The sequence below is a fragment of the Lipophrys pholis genome, assembly GCF_963383615.2.
Source record: "Lipophrys pholis genome assembly, chromosome: 19".
Classification (NCBI taxonomy): Eukaryota; Metazoa; Chordata; class Actinopteri; order Blenniiformes; family Blenniidae; genus Lipophrys; species Lipophrys pholis.
In genome coordinates this window covers 6,046,412-6,060,969 of record NC_137647.1, presented here as the reverse complement: position 1 = coordinate 6,060,969, position 14,558 = coordinate 6,046,412, and the positions used below count along the sequence as shown (strand labels likewise).

The following is a 14,558-nucleotide window of genomic DNA, read 5'->3' as shown; positions in this document are numbered from 1 at the left end:
ATCATGTATATTATCTTATTGCATGTGCATAACATGTATTGTGCACCCTATTTACATAACTTATAACATATCTGTATTTATGCTTTCATAATCTGCACCTGCATTATTTATCTAACTAAAATCACCCCCCCCCCCCCCTCCACAATAAAAAAAGAGTCTAAACTTTGAGGTGATGAAATAAATCACCTAAGAAAAATAAATCAAAAGAGCCTCAAGCTGGCCCCTGCAGCTTGTTTTTAGCCTGATCTACAGCACGTTCAGGTTTTTTGAGGTTTTTGCGTCGCCTAGTGGCACCTTAAGGCAAAGTAACTACGAGAAACATCTTTTTCCAAGATGGCATGTGGTTATATTTGCAGGTAAGAATTCAGTTTGTCTTCAAAAGCAGGTTTGAGGGTCTTTGCATGTGGTGATTGCTTGATCTCCCAAAATGAGCAGAGGAAGTCGCTTCCATCACCTTTAATGACCTCAATCTCACTCGCTCCAATTCTTCATCCTGTCAGGAGCGTAAGGCCGTGATACTTCGCCGCCTTCCCGTTCTTTCATCGCAGTCCTTCGCCAAGTACTTTTCGCCAATTTTCCTCCTTCCAGATGGAGACCATCTCATGGCAACTTTGGATATCCTGTCATCAGACGTCGTTGATGAACAACTCGTCTTTCATGAGACATGTTCATACTGTTCTTATACAGTCCTTCGGTGACCTTGTTGGGCCGGTAGATATTGGCGATCTTACGGGTGACCTACAATGACCTGCAGAAAATAAGAGAAGACCAATCCTGGCAGACCCCGTCCACACAATAAAACCCAGTGCGCCACCAGTTCCACCTGCTTCCGTCTGGACACCTGACGTCCAGGTGAAGGTTTAGAACTGCCCCCTGGTGTGGAGGTGTGTGTGTCTGGACGGTGGTTATATCCTGATATCCAGACGTCTCTTATCGGTCCAACTGAAACTCTAAAGCTCTTGAGATGGCGCTTCCTCGTAGCTGTGGTTGATCTTCATCATTGCGTTGTGTGGGTCGGGTTACTGCTGCCGCTCAACTGTTCTCTGGGAAGTTGCCAACACAAGAACTGATCCCACATCATTAGACAGCTGCTGTCAGTTTCCTCCATGTTTGTTTCTGGTAGTTTGTCACAGCCTCACTCCGAACACTGCTCAGTCGGGCCTATTTAAGATAACTGGATACACAGCGCCACCATCTGGCACCTAAATGTAAGTGCAAGACTGGTTTGGAAAAGCGTGTCTGTTCTCATTATTCCGCCCTGCGTGGATTAGAAAACCAGCACGACAAGAGAAGATTGATTTTGAAGCGAAGGAGCACAGAGGAGCGTCTCTTTATAGTCTTCAAACGTCAAACCATCTTCAGACGGGAGACAAACTTCAGAAACAATAAAGATGTGCAATTGCCCTGGAGGTATTTACATTTAATATTGTACAATTTTCATATACTTCACTGTGGAAATGTGCTAATCCAGCCAGCTGTCCTCGCTGTGACATTGCACCAGTTTCCAGTTGCTTTTCAAGTCAAAGTTATGATGATGGGGTGAGAAAGGTCATCTGATCATGTTCCCTGCAGCTTTGGAATATTACTACAATCTGGTCGTTCCTGTCATTTGCTTGTCTCAAAAGTTGGCAGGGATTTTATAGTACTTTTATTAATTCACGCCTCTCGGTCATCAACAAGAGGTCCCTGCCAAATCTAACCGGTGCAAAAAGCTTATTATTGGTACTAAACGACATAGTCATACTTACACAGTGCTTGACATCGTCTTTATTTTTTATTTTTTTATTTCTTTAACCATTACCCTGAATGGTATTGCTCATGGGCACATTTCACATTCTGTGACTTTGTGTGAATGATAATAGTGTAGGGAGCTCAGCTGGTCACCCTGAAGTAACACCTGGTGAAGCTTCAAAGTCTCATAACCCAGGCATTTTTTATTTATTTTTTTTAGCTTTTCTTAGTCTGATCTTACTCATAAAGGCATATGAAACGGTGTGTGTCTTCACGAGGTGTTGTCTACGTATTTTTTTTGCACTGGAAAAGTTCCCAAAATGGCAGGAAAGCCCACATATAGACACACACTCACACACACAGGTCTGCCATTAAACCCACACTGATTCCTCACTTCACCTGGCTGCCTCAGACAAGATGATTGCCGTCAATTTTGGCCAACTGCCCGGGTGTAAAAGCGTGTGACCGCACACATTAGTGTGTATGTGCGTTCAGGAGACAGTGTGTACTTCCCGTGTGTGCCTGTGTGAGTGCTTTTTTTTTTTTTTTCCCCTCCATCTCTGTGAGTCACTTTATCAAGCACCTTTCTCTCCTCTGCTACCTGTTCCTCTGCCACCCACTGAACCTGCAATGATGGACGGCGGTGAGGTCACATCACTCCACGCCGCCGCCTGTTTCACTGACGGAGCCAGAAGAAGCCATTACTCTCTTAATGCAGCCTCAGACCTCACAGCTTATGAAGAGATTATTTTCAACCAAGCAATCAATCAATCAATCCATCTCTCTTATAATTATGCAACACATTAGTACCTGATGTTTAATATGACCTCATGACCTTGGCGGGAAGGGTTGGACCTTCTCGCCAAACCACCAAGCAAATTTTACAAAAATTCAAAAGTAAAACCTTGTTGTTTTTAACAAATTCCTTATGAGGAGCAGACACAACACACAACACTGAGACCCGAGCTGAGATATTGGTGATGCTGCCTTGAAAACCAGCGACGTCATTGCCATAATAACCTTCAAATTTAAACTTTAAAGGTTTTTTTTCTTTGTTGTGGCGCAGAGTAAATGTGATGAAAAGGTCTATATTTTTTGCAAAAAAACAAACAATTACTATGCAAACTGACTAAAATCGCAACATAAAACCAATTTTAATGATAATTTCTGGTGCAAAATACAGTGAAATGTCCAAAAAAAAACACTCTGACAGCATGACTTTGAGGGTAATGCTCGTTGGATATCTTTCATGGCAGCACCGCCGATATCTCAGCTCGGGTCTCAGTGTTGTGTCTGCTACTCTTAAGAAATTCATGGGGGGGGGGGAAAAATCCCTGTTTTTTTATTTTTTTTATTTTTACAATTGGCTTGGTTGGTTTGGCAGCCAGATTGCAGCTTCTTGCGGCCGGTTTTTGCCCACAGGCCTAATGTTTGTCACCCCTGGATTAGACATTAGATGACAGCCTATCTTCCTCTGACCGACCGACGTACTGTCAGCTGAACCTAATGAGTGAATCAATCTTTAGACGGATTCCCACAATGCTGACAGCTGAGTTAATCCATCACATCACCGCTACAACAATGGAGAATAAATACATGCCTTATCAGGAAAAAGATTCCTAAAAGTAACACAAAAGTTAGTTCATCAACAAACAAGTGACTTTTTATTTGTAGTTCTGTTAAGCTATTTTTTTTCACAATCCCATTTATCTTTCTTTTTTCAAGATCAAAAGAGCTTTTCATGCATTACACATTCTTTACCCGGCCGTCACCTCCGTGCTGTATATCAGATGTAATCTGATGTCTGGATACAGATTTCATGTAGCTCTAAGTTGCAGCTCAGTTGCTGGGATACGGAGGGGACGGTACAAGTCGTCCTGTGGTGACGCTGTACTTGCCGACTCTGCGCACAAGGAGGATTTTCTTGGTTTTGGATTGGTAATAGTAGTTAGACAACTTGCCTGGGGGGGGAATTCCGATGTTTAAAGAGCGATCCAGCTTGATTAAAGTCAAGTGGAATAGGTCGTCTGTGTGCGGGCTCGGTTTGGGGTCGAAAATAAAGTCAAACAACCGGCGCGTTGAGGAGGCTCACCTCCGGGCTATCTTTGTAAATGAAGGCTTTGTTAAGGAGTGTGTTAATGTTGTTCCTTTGCACTTTAAAGGTTTTTTCTGTGAAGATTAAAATCTATTGTTGTTATTCCGGTTCGCATGTATTATTCAGGATTTTCTGAACCATGTGGAGAGCAGATTTGCAGAATTCTTCATGTAGAGTCTGAACGCAAGCTTTAAGTCTTTTGCCCTCCTTTTCATGACACAATGTTCTTTCTTGCGTCATTTTCAGGTTATTAGGTTTTATTCAGATAACACGTGTCTCTAATGTTTAGGCAAAAGATAGACGGATAGAGATACTTCTATGTTTTAGAGCAGTGGTGTGGAGAATGAAAGAAGAGGGAAAAACTCTACTGAATGGTAAATGGATTTCACTTATATAGCGCATTCAGCTGCTCCAAAGCGCTTTGCAGAGCTCATCACATTCACCCATTCACGCGCACGCTCACACACCGTTGGAGGCTGCAGCCATGCAAAGCGCCGTCACTCCAATGGGAGCAGTTTGGGGTTCGGGACACTTCGGCATGTGGACAGGTGGAGATGGGAATCAAACCTGCAACCTCCCGGTTATGAGACGAACCCTCTCCCGACTAGACCTTTAAAGAAACGGCGCTCTGTTAGGAAATAGAATGAGAGAAAAGGAAAATGACAGAGACAAAGAGCAACAGACCAAAATTCTAAAAAGTTGGAGGCTGGAGGCTCAGATCAACTTCGGCTGTCAGAGATCCTGCAGGAAGGTACAGAGAGGGCGGAGAAGAGAGCACAGACATGTAAATTCATTGACATGTAATGATCACATATCATAAAAGAAAAGAAGCTCTGTGCCATCAGGAGGGAGGATGTCTCCCAGCGTTCCAAACCTGTAGCAGCTTAACTCTAAAATGGTCCAGGGTGAGAAGAAGAACAATTTGTCAAACATACGATGACATTTTCTTTCACTGCATCTAACTTTTCCCAAGAGAGAGGTGGGCAGTAATTTGAAGCTGCAAACCTCTTCCTCATTTTTCTAACCCCCAGGACACCACTCCCCAAATCACCATCCATTGTATGAGGTATCAAATAAAAAACTTTTCAGCCTGATCGTAATGGAGAGACGATGGCCTCACCCTTTCTCGCTGAAACTGGGAGCTGGTCCAGTAGCAGTGGCGCTTAACAACGCAGACTTGGAGATTCCAAAACTTTTTTTAAATTTCCACACAATTTCATTTATATTCTATATTCTAAAAGTTATGGTGTGTTGTTTCACTGTAAATTAGATTTTAATTTGTTTTGGAACTTTAAAATACATTCCTTGCAGCACTCCGTAGCCTTGTTGAATATATGAAAACCTATAACAAATAAACATTCAAGATGATATAGTTATTAATTCATCCCACACATTATTTCCCCTTATTATTGGTGATATGTTTATTTAAGTAACAAATAAATCTGAGGAGCCACTTGGAAGCCGAAAGACGAGTTTTTTTCTCTCCACGAGATCCAAGGCAGAACAACACAGCTCTCCTAAAATCACAATTTTCATCTTTATGATAAAATGGAGTCTGATTATTAGATTATATGTGTTAAAGATGAGAATTTGAACAGTTATACCAGCTTTATAGGAAATCAATGAGGAGAAACCAATCAATGGGAGAAATTCAACAAGATAAATCCTGGTCACAGATGACTAAACACAGTGTAAGCCAGGGTAATACCCATGAAAGTCTTTTTCCTGTAAGTTTTGAAAAGATCCTGTTTCTAATCATTTCAGTAAGAATGAAAGGGTCATTTCTATCGTCCTCTGAACAGTTTGGAGAAAAGCAAGTGTAAAAAAAAATCTGACGGGTTTTAGGAGCATATCTTGAGAGATATTATATGACGTTCCGATATTTTTCATCTATTTGCAGTTTTTCATTCAAACTCTAGTTTTCGTTTCTGTAAGTTTCTTTTTCCCCATTTTCCTCTCCTCGTTTCTCTTTCGAGTGGGCGTTTGCCTTTGGCTTCCGATGACGCGTTCTCCACTTGTTATTGGCGGAGACGCACGTCAGTCAAACGTGCTGGCCAATGAGAGGACCGAGCGTGTGAAAAACGGGGCGGGGCTTATCGCCTTGTGCTTGAAAACAAACGCCGCAGATCCGCTCTTTTGGGTGTGCTTGTTTCCTCGAGACCAGACGGTTTGCGCGAGACATTCAGGTAATCATCGCATTTAAAGATCGTTTTCTCTATTTGATCTGTTGTTCTCATATGAAGAGAAAAAATCGTGTTACGACATAAAGCGTTGCAAAAATGAAAAATAAAATCGCACCACGAAGAAGGAATTAACATTTTTGGTGTAAGAGTAGAAACCGCATGTGTGTGTTAACCCACAGCAACAACTATTACTATTATCGTTATTAATTTAATGCTTTTGTGGTTTGGTTTTCTGTTTCCATGCAGATCACACTTCCTTGTCTGCTCATCATGGCTCTGGATGGATGTGGCGTACTTTGCAAATATGTCCTCGTCATTTTCAATATCATCTTCGCGGTGAGTTTCTGTCACGTAACAGTCAGAATGATCACATTATGTTACTTCTGTGTTGTTCTTTGGTTGCACTGTGGTTGCAGTGCACATGGTTTCGTTTTTGCTGAACAGCCTGCAGGTTTACTCCCCTATTAAAAAAAAAACCCAAAAAACAAAACGATAAGTACTTCCATAGTATTCTCCCTGGCATCAGACTTTTCATGATAGTCTTTTAAGACAGTTTGTGTTCATTTCTTGTCTTTATTTACTTAGCTGTCCCAAATTCTTGGTACCCCCCCCCCCCCCAACAGCAGGAAACAACACCATACCACCTGCTGTTACAGCTCCACACTGTGAGAGAGCAATAGACTGTAACCACGCCTTACTAAGCCACAAAACATGACAGGACATGTGTGGTTCAAGAAACGAAAGTACAAGGAACTACAATGCACAATCTCCAAATTGCCAATACCATTGCATGACATGCCCACACAGATAAACAACACCTTCCAGATTACCTCAGATTCATTCAGATCATTTAGATTTACCCCCACAAAGTGGACAGATATCTGAATAATACTCAAAAAGGCCTAAATACCTAAACATATTCAAAGTACCCCTCCAATGTATGGGTGGATTCAGTTATAATACAGTTGTACCACAAGGTAATGTCTCAAAATATGGTTCCGACTGGCTTCTCAGAGGTGAGTCAACACGATTCAGGAGGATATTTTAGCCATAAGGTAATGGTGCAAATAAAAATGTAATAATTCTGAGCAACTTTCCTGCTTTAGAAAATGAAAAAAATCGAATCATTCGTCTCTCAATATTAGTAGCTTAACAATATTTCAACCATTAAATGATTTTTTTTCTTTCTTGACTTTCACATTTTTGGGGCCGATCAGAAGCTTTGCTCCTGTGTTGTGAGTGTAACATAGAGTCACATGCAACAAACTACAGTCTGCAAAGCACCAGCAAAGTTAAATTCATGCTTGAAAAAGAATGAAAACTGGATGAGGAAAGTGGACGTTTCGACAAAAGAAGTTGCTTGGCTAACCTTCAAACCATCTGTCTTGCTTCCTGACCCACACTGGCTATCAGTAATGTTTCTACCCGCAGGGTGATAAATCGTGTTGCTATCTTGTGTTGTGGTGTTGTCCTGCGCCGTCTCATGGTTTCACTCCTTACAGCTGGTGGGATTCGCCTTCCTGGGCCTCGGTCTATGGCTGCGATTCAGCGATAACACCAGAGTGATCTTTGAAGTAGAACAACTCAACTCAAGCGCATTCGTCATAGGTTAGTATCTATATATATATATATATATCCATAGTGTATGTGTTATAACCTCATTTTCACTTCTGAACCCGCGCTCTCCCGTCCGTTTCCAGGTGTGACCGTGCTGATCGCTCTGGGTTCGGTGATGCTGATCGTGGTGGTGTTTGGAGACTACGGTGCTTGCAATGAGAAGAGATGTGCTCTGTCTGTGGTGAGAAGACACAATCGCCCCTTTTTTTCAAAGACATCGTTTTTCCTTTGATTAATTCTTGCCTTCCCGGAAATCCCAACAGTTTTGATGGCAAAAACAAACCGGGTATCAATTAAGATCGGCTCCAATGATACGCAGAATAATCACGAAGGAAGAGGACGCGAGTCTGTCCGTGCTCACTGGAGTCTTGACAGTATTAGACAGATGAGGCATCGCTTAATGAAGGGTCGGCGCTGAGCAGGCCCCGCCTCCTCGCTTGTGAAATGTCAGACAGCCAGAGATTGATCAGGACACCTGTAAGACTCGAGATGCGCGGCGGTGATTAATGTGAATCCAGACGAGGTGTCGGGGGTTAATTAATCAGTCCTGTGATGTTTTTGGCAGCAGCTCCAGAGTGAAACTTCAAAGTAAATTGGAACGCTGCGGGAACCAGTCCGGCAACGCTCGCCGTTTGACCCTTCAGTGGGCGAACGGCGGCATCAAGTAACTTCTAGATTTCGTCCAAAGTAACAACTCCAGATCCATGATTCAGTAGTTCGTGTATTTGATCATTTTTTAGACTTAAACAAACTCGGCATTACAGCAATTTTACGATAATTTTAATTGACTGTGGCTAAGTCCCGCCCCCAAATACAAACGAACCAATAGCATTCAACTACCAACTGCCCGGACTCACAGAACTTTTGTCAAAAATACATTGAATTTCGTGATTTTCTTAAAGGTATATATTGAAAAGAAGTATGACTTTGATGCATATTCTACTTTATATATGGCATATAACTATAATATAACTCATTTTGCTGAGTTTAAATAACTACAGAATGAAGAAAGTGTTAGAATATCCCTCAGCAAGACAGATTATTTTTTTAAATTTCCAGGTAGTTTACAGAGTGCCTTGTAACGAGTTTAAATTACTAACTCTAAAAAAAATTAAAGGTACGAGACTTCAGGTTGCCACACTGAAAAAACACCCAACAATCTGGATCCTCAGACATACACCATCATGTTTTTATGCCTTCAGGCGGCATTGCATTGACCTACTTTCCTTTCCTTTAGCCTTTTCTTTACGGCGAGCGTAATAATTTCTTGTCTCATATTTTTCGATTATTAACACAGGCCTCGTTTTTTGACCTGATGCATGACTTTGCTTTGAAATGAAACGAGTCGAACCAATGGAAGGGATTTTATGTCCCCAGAAGAGCAGCAAACCTCCATCCACAAACCCAATTTGGTCTCCACAGTGACAGTAATAGCTGTGACACACACACACACACACACACACACACACACACACACACACACACACACACACACACACACACACACACACACACACACACACACACACACACACACACACACACACACACACACACACACACACACACACACACACACACACACACACACACACACACACACACACACACACACACACACACACACACACACACACACACATTTCATTTTCAATCCTTTAGACTAATGAACAGCCATCAGCAAATTAAATAACCTTGAACAGGAGCCCGTTAATATTCAACACTGTGCACCAGTGTTGCTGCAATATAAGTTGTGTGTGTGTGTGTGTGTGTAGCATTTTATATCAAAGTTTAAGTTTTTCTTATTTCTGTATTTATGTAATTAGTGCATCTCCTGACACATCTTGTGTCCAGAAGAAAAGCTTGATTGAATTTGTGTGCTGCTTTGTGGAATGCACAAGCTTAAACTTTACACAATGTGATCAATCAGTGTACTGGACTGAACAGTTAGTGTTCTTTGGGCTTTTTTTTTTTTTCCCGCTTATTTCGTGTCACATGCCGAAACGTTTTTTTTTTTTTTTTTTTTTTTTTTAACCAGAAAGTGTCTGAGGAACCTGTGGTTTACCCAGGTGATGGAAGAACGGAATTGAAAGTCTCAGTGTTTCGTAACATATATGAATGAAACCTTTACTGAGCAATTTGTAGTAAATCTTCATATCATAGAGCTTAAACGTCATACCTGTTCAACCTACCATTTATTTTCTAACTTAAACTTCCTCTTAATTAAATTTGAACGTCGGCTGATTTCTTGTCTGGCGATTTCCTCTCACAAGGAAGTAATTGCGCTCCAATACTCGAAATTTTGACCTGAAGTTGGTGAGAGAAAATAAGATCAATAACCCAGTTTGTCTTCGTCTTCCTCCTGTGAGTAACGAGCTGCGTCATGGAGATGTTTGACGTCTCTCGTCGCTTCTTTTCTCCTTCAGTTCGGAGCACTTGTGGTCATTCTGGTGATTCTCACTGCTGTGGTGGGATTCTTTGCCTTTTACAGGCGTGAGGAGGTAAGAAGCTCATGGAAATCCAGCAACAAGAAACAATTCTACTATTCAAGAACATCTGACCGTAGTATTGTGTTTCTGTCTTCTTTTTTAAATTTCAAGTTGGGATTACGAATGGGAGAGTTCTACGTCAGCTTGTACACGTTGTACGTGAGCAGTGGAGACCCGGCCTTGGCCGTCACACTCAAATTCCTCCATAGTATGGTGAGTAGAAATTAGCAGAGGTTCGTGATAATGTCATTTTAAACCTTCTGTTTCACAACTTGTGCAGTTTTGTTTACAGTCACGGTCGCATTTGTGGCATTTTAAACCCATTTCAATGCATTTATTTCAAGTTTTTTTTTTTTGCATTAGCTACCATTGAGCTGCTATTATCAGTTTGCTGCAGACGTGTGACCTCGATGCACTTATTTGCATTACGTTTTCAAACGGAAACATTCTGCATCTACAGGACAGTGTTGTCCCTGAAAGTTGAAAGCGTCTGTTCTCAGGGAGAACATGCAAACTGCACAGAGAAGGCTCCAAACCAGACATTTGAAGCAGGTCCTGTCTTGCTGTTGAGACATTGCCAGCCACCACTTTATTTTTATAAACACTCTCGTTTAACATTTATGTATTATAGTGGTAAATCGTAGTGATGTGAAATGCAAAAAATTTTTTTTAGATTAATCACAGGGTTGTTGTAGATTATTTTCAATTAATTGCGATTAAAAATAGATTTTTATTTTATATTAATTGCGTTTAATATTGCCTGAGCAATCTGACAAGACAGAAGAGAATATATGCACACTTAATGTTTTCTCTCCTTTACAAAACATTTACCCCTTTAATGGTCCAGTTCCTGATTCAGCCAGTGACGACAACAAACTAGCGTGCTTCTTATTTACATTGTTACCCGCGGTCGAGAGCAGTCAGCAGAATACCCGACCAACTTGCCCTTGATGTGGTATTCTGAGTAACTCTGCACTGCAGATGGGTTAATTGCATTGAAATTTTAATCTAACAGCCCTGGTAAATTGTAAATCTGAGGCTTCCTGCTTCAAGGTTCTGAATTGAAGCCAATGTTCCTTCTGTCAAACACAACATCGCACGAATGACTGATAATCTGCACAAACATTAAAAAAAACAAAATAAAAAACTTCTTTAACCTCTTTCCATCTCTCTCCTCGTCTGCAGCTCAACTGCTGTGGAATGACTGGGGTCTCCATCATAGAGGCCGCCAGAAAGACCTGTCCCAAATCTGATGGCTTCCTCGAGAGCCTCTTGATGGACGTAAGTTGGAGTCAAATCCATTAAACGGTTCCTGTAGTTTCATGATGGAAGCGGCAGCATGTTGCGCTCCTGCATTAGTGCGGTACAGGAGGACCGAGTGGTCACTAACATGGCCTGAACGATGTCAATGCAAGGACCATGTTAGTTCACCATCTACACATTAGCTGTATGACTTTGTAAATCCTAATTAGCAGTTTTATATTGAATCTTACGTTTTGTTTGGTCGTCCTGCAGAGTTGCCCCAAGATCATCATCAATGTCTTTGACACCAAAGCGCCGCTGGTATTGGGCATCTTCTTGGGAACCGGAGCGCTCCTGGTACGTTTCTTCACTTAGACACAACAAAAAAATGATCATTATGAATCGTTTGTTTTGTCACTTTACTGTAATCCAAAAACACTCAGCCAGTCTAAATTACCCCATAACGTTTGAAAACTGGCAAATGAAAGAAAGAAAGAGGGTGTGTCTCGAATTATGAATAAATGTGATCAGATTGGCGAGATTGACGTATAAAACGTATTTAAAGTATGTGTTTGTAAAATTTTTCCCTACACAAGGTCAGACGCTTTGTATTTGTATTTGATAGTATATTTCAAAATCAGCTTACGTGTTTGTTTGACCTTTTATGCATGTTAGAATATTCTGAAGAAGAAGAAACAATGAGCAAGAGAATAGGTTAAATTCTAAAATCAGGTAAAATGATATGAAACTACATTAAAAATGCCTTTTTAGGAAGATGAAATGAAGACAAAATAATGTTAAAGGCTGACAGATAGTGGATGAAAGGAAAAAAAACCAAAAAAAAACCAGTCCTTTAACGGCCTCATGTAGCTTTCTCTCCTGGACTGCTCAACACCACCAAATCTAAACTTCTGCACAATCTCATCCCCATGGTCATGATTCCAATCTTGATTGGAACGGAACCGACTGAATTGTGTGGAAAAGAAGCTGCTTTTGGTTTTGTCATGTGCTTTCATTGTGCGCCAGTAAACGACCATGTCATAATCAGCCTGCACTCCTCTGTCTCCCCCTGCACAAAACTCCTCCCCTTCTCCTTCTATAACATCTGTCTTCTTCTCTCCTTCCAATCATTGCCCCCCCCCCTCTCCCCCCTCCGAAGATCGTAGCTCTGATTTGCAGCAGCACTCTGGCAAATAAGATCCGTCAATCCACCCCCACTTCTCAGTACATTATCCTGACTCAGACCCCGCCTGCACCGATGAGCTTTCAGCCGCCGCTGCACGACTTCACATTCACCTCCCACCCCGAGTCCGACCCCGTCGTCTTCACTCCCCTCACTATGGCCAACATCCCGGTGGCCAACATCCCCGTGGCTCAGGCTTAACCCGCTCCCGCCGCTTCTCACGCTGACTGTTGTGCTAAATTACATCTGCTTTCAACGTCATCTCGTACCATTTTGTGATGCGCCGTTCATTTTACCTTCAGTTTCCAAATCCCCCCCCCCCCCCCCCCAACCCATCTTGTATTGCAATACAAATTTATGCCACAAGATGGCGTATTGAGCGGCTCAAATGAGCGATAGGGATGAGAGTCTAAAAGCAAAATGAAAATCCTATTAATCCGTTTCAATGTGAACAGAATGGTAATATTTACCAACCACCTAATTTTACCTCCTGTAATACTAATTTCCTCTTTCAAAACACTCGATCGATAAGTAATCCATTCACAGGCTGGATTTGTCTTCACACGCGTCTACGTAATCTTGACTAGATTTTTTTTTTAGGTTGGAAGTGTAGTCGCTCTCTCACACAAGCTCCTTGGGCTGCTGCTAGAGGAATCACTTTATTCACACTACATCTCTTTATCCCATCCCCGCTCTGTACTTCCCCTCCACCCTGTCCGTGTGTCTGCATGACAGATCACCGCCTTGATCTGCGCCTGCGTCCTCGACAAACAGATCAAGAAAACCAACCAGGCGATCGATGCGCACTATTCGGCCGTCTACTGAAGAGGAGGATGGACTGACATTTTATGACATCAAGCCACCAGATCAATGTTTACGTCTCTCTGAACTGCACACAATTATTACATTGATTTCAAAATTAGGAATTCATGCTGTGACCGTACACACAAACCACTGTGGTTTTACATGACATAATTTGGTTATACATCTGTGGAACACTATGGGAGGCTTCCCGTTTGTTACTTCAGTTGTTTGGGTTTTTGTCACATTCAAGTATGTCAGTTTCATGTGTGCAACATCAGACCAGTTCCCTTTTCTGGTGAAGTTTGATGGTTTTGGCAGCTGCGTGTAGAAGAGGCGAATCCTGGCAAAGATACAAAAAGGGACCGTTTGTTTAATATTAGTCTCTCATTAGCCTTTATCGTAGGCGAAGTCAAACTGTCAACACCTCGGAATAAGGTTCCTTGCTTGGTGTGGACTAATGTTCGTTACTTTCCAGTTTTTTTCTAAAATGGTTTTTGGCCATAATTTTATAGAAACTGCATTCCATTAAGATCTATTAAAATTCACTCAAAGTTCCTTCTCAAGTGCGACGAACACTGTGCCGACTTTCAGATGTAAAGTTTCTGAAACATTAGTGGGATGTCTCAGAGCTGTAAACCACTGAGTTTTGCCTTCATATAAATAAACATTCCTATTTAGGTACATCAGATCGTTTATTCCTTCAGGTTTCTGTGACCAATTAAACTTGAAGTCCTGTTCAGATGGCAAACTGCTGAATGCTTTGACTTGCTTGTGTGTCGTTTAGTTCAACACCAATTATTTTTTGCACTAGAATGTTGAATTCGCGTTTTAAGGGATAAAGTTTGTAGAAAATTGTACTTGTTTGAATAAAAAAAGGACAAAAACAGAACTTGCAGTTGTGTACACATTTTATTTCATTGCTCACATGTGAGTGGGAGGACCTGCAAGGGGAAAAAACAAGTTAATGCAGCAGCATCTTAAATGGTAGAAACTTCTGCAAGTTCACAAAGAGGTAGAAATGTGGAGCTGTTGTGTTGCTCACTGCCGCCACACCCAAACTTTAGAGTGTACAGTCACACAAAAGAAGCAGGAGATAATCCTCCAGAGTTTGTGACTCATTGCAGAGAAATGACGTCAAGACCAGAGCAACAGTAATGTGGCACCAAGTTTTTCCAGGAGATAAATCACTGGACCAAATCTACAATCTGCTCACT

The 14,558-nt window shown here is 41.6% G+C and overlaps 1 protein-coding gene across 2 annotated transcripts; it reads left to right on the top strand.

Annotated features, from left to right (window-relative positions):
• Positions 1–5,910: 5,910 nt before the first annotated feature.
• On the top strand, positions 5,911–14,238 carry cd9r (CD9 molecule related). Of its 2 annotated transcripts, none has more exons than XM_080487505.1 (9): positions 5,911–6,012; positions 6,256–6,345; positions 7,512–7,617; positions 7,710–7,807; positions 10,053–10,127; positions 10,227–10,328; positions 11,301–11,396; positions 11,631–11,714; positions 12,517–14,238. In XM_080487505.1, the coding sequence occupies exons 2-9, from the start codon at positions 6,280–6,282 to the stop codon at positions 12,739–12,741; spliced, it is 852 nt and encodes a 283-aa protein (XP_080343631.1). In that variant the 5' UTR covers positions 5,911–6,012; positions 6,256–6,279; the 3' UTR covers positions 12,742–14,238. The 2 variants fall into 2 exon arrangements, with proteins under 2 accessions (XP_080343631.1, XP_080343632.1); XM_080487506.1 differs by having other exon boundaries at positions 5,925–6,012; positions 13,276–14,238.
• Positions 14,239–14,558: the final 320 nt, after the last annotated feature.

Excerpts from the sequence above, each read along its gene's own strand:
- cd9r (XM_080487505.1), top strand. The coding sequence starts at position 6,280 with ATGGCTCTGGATGGATGTGGCGTACTTTGCAAATATGTCCTCGTCATT. Across the intron at positions 6,346-7,511 it reads TTTTCAATATCATCTTCGCG|CTGGTGGGATTCGCCTTCCT; the intron begins GTGAGTTTCTGT and ends CACTCCTTACAG. Across the intron at positions 10,128-10,226 it reads CCTTTTACAGGCGTGAGGAG|TTGGGATTACGAATGGGAGA; the intron begins GTAAGAAGCTCA and ends TTAAATTTCAAG.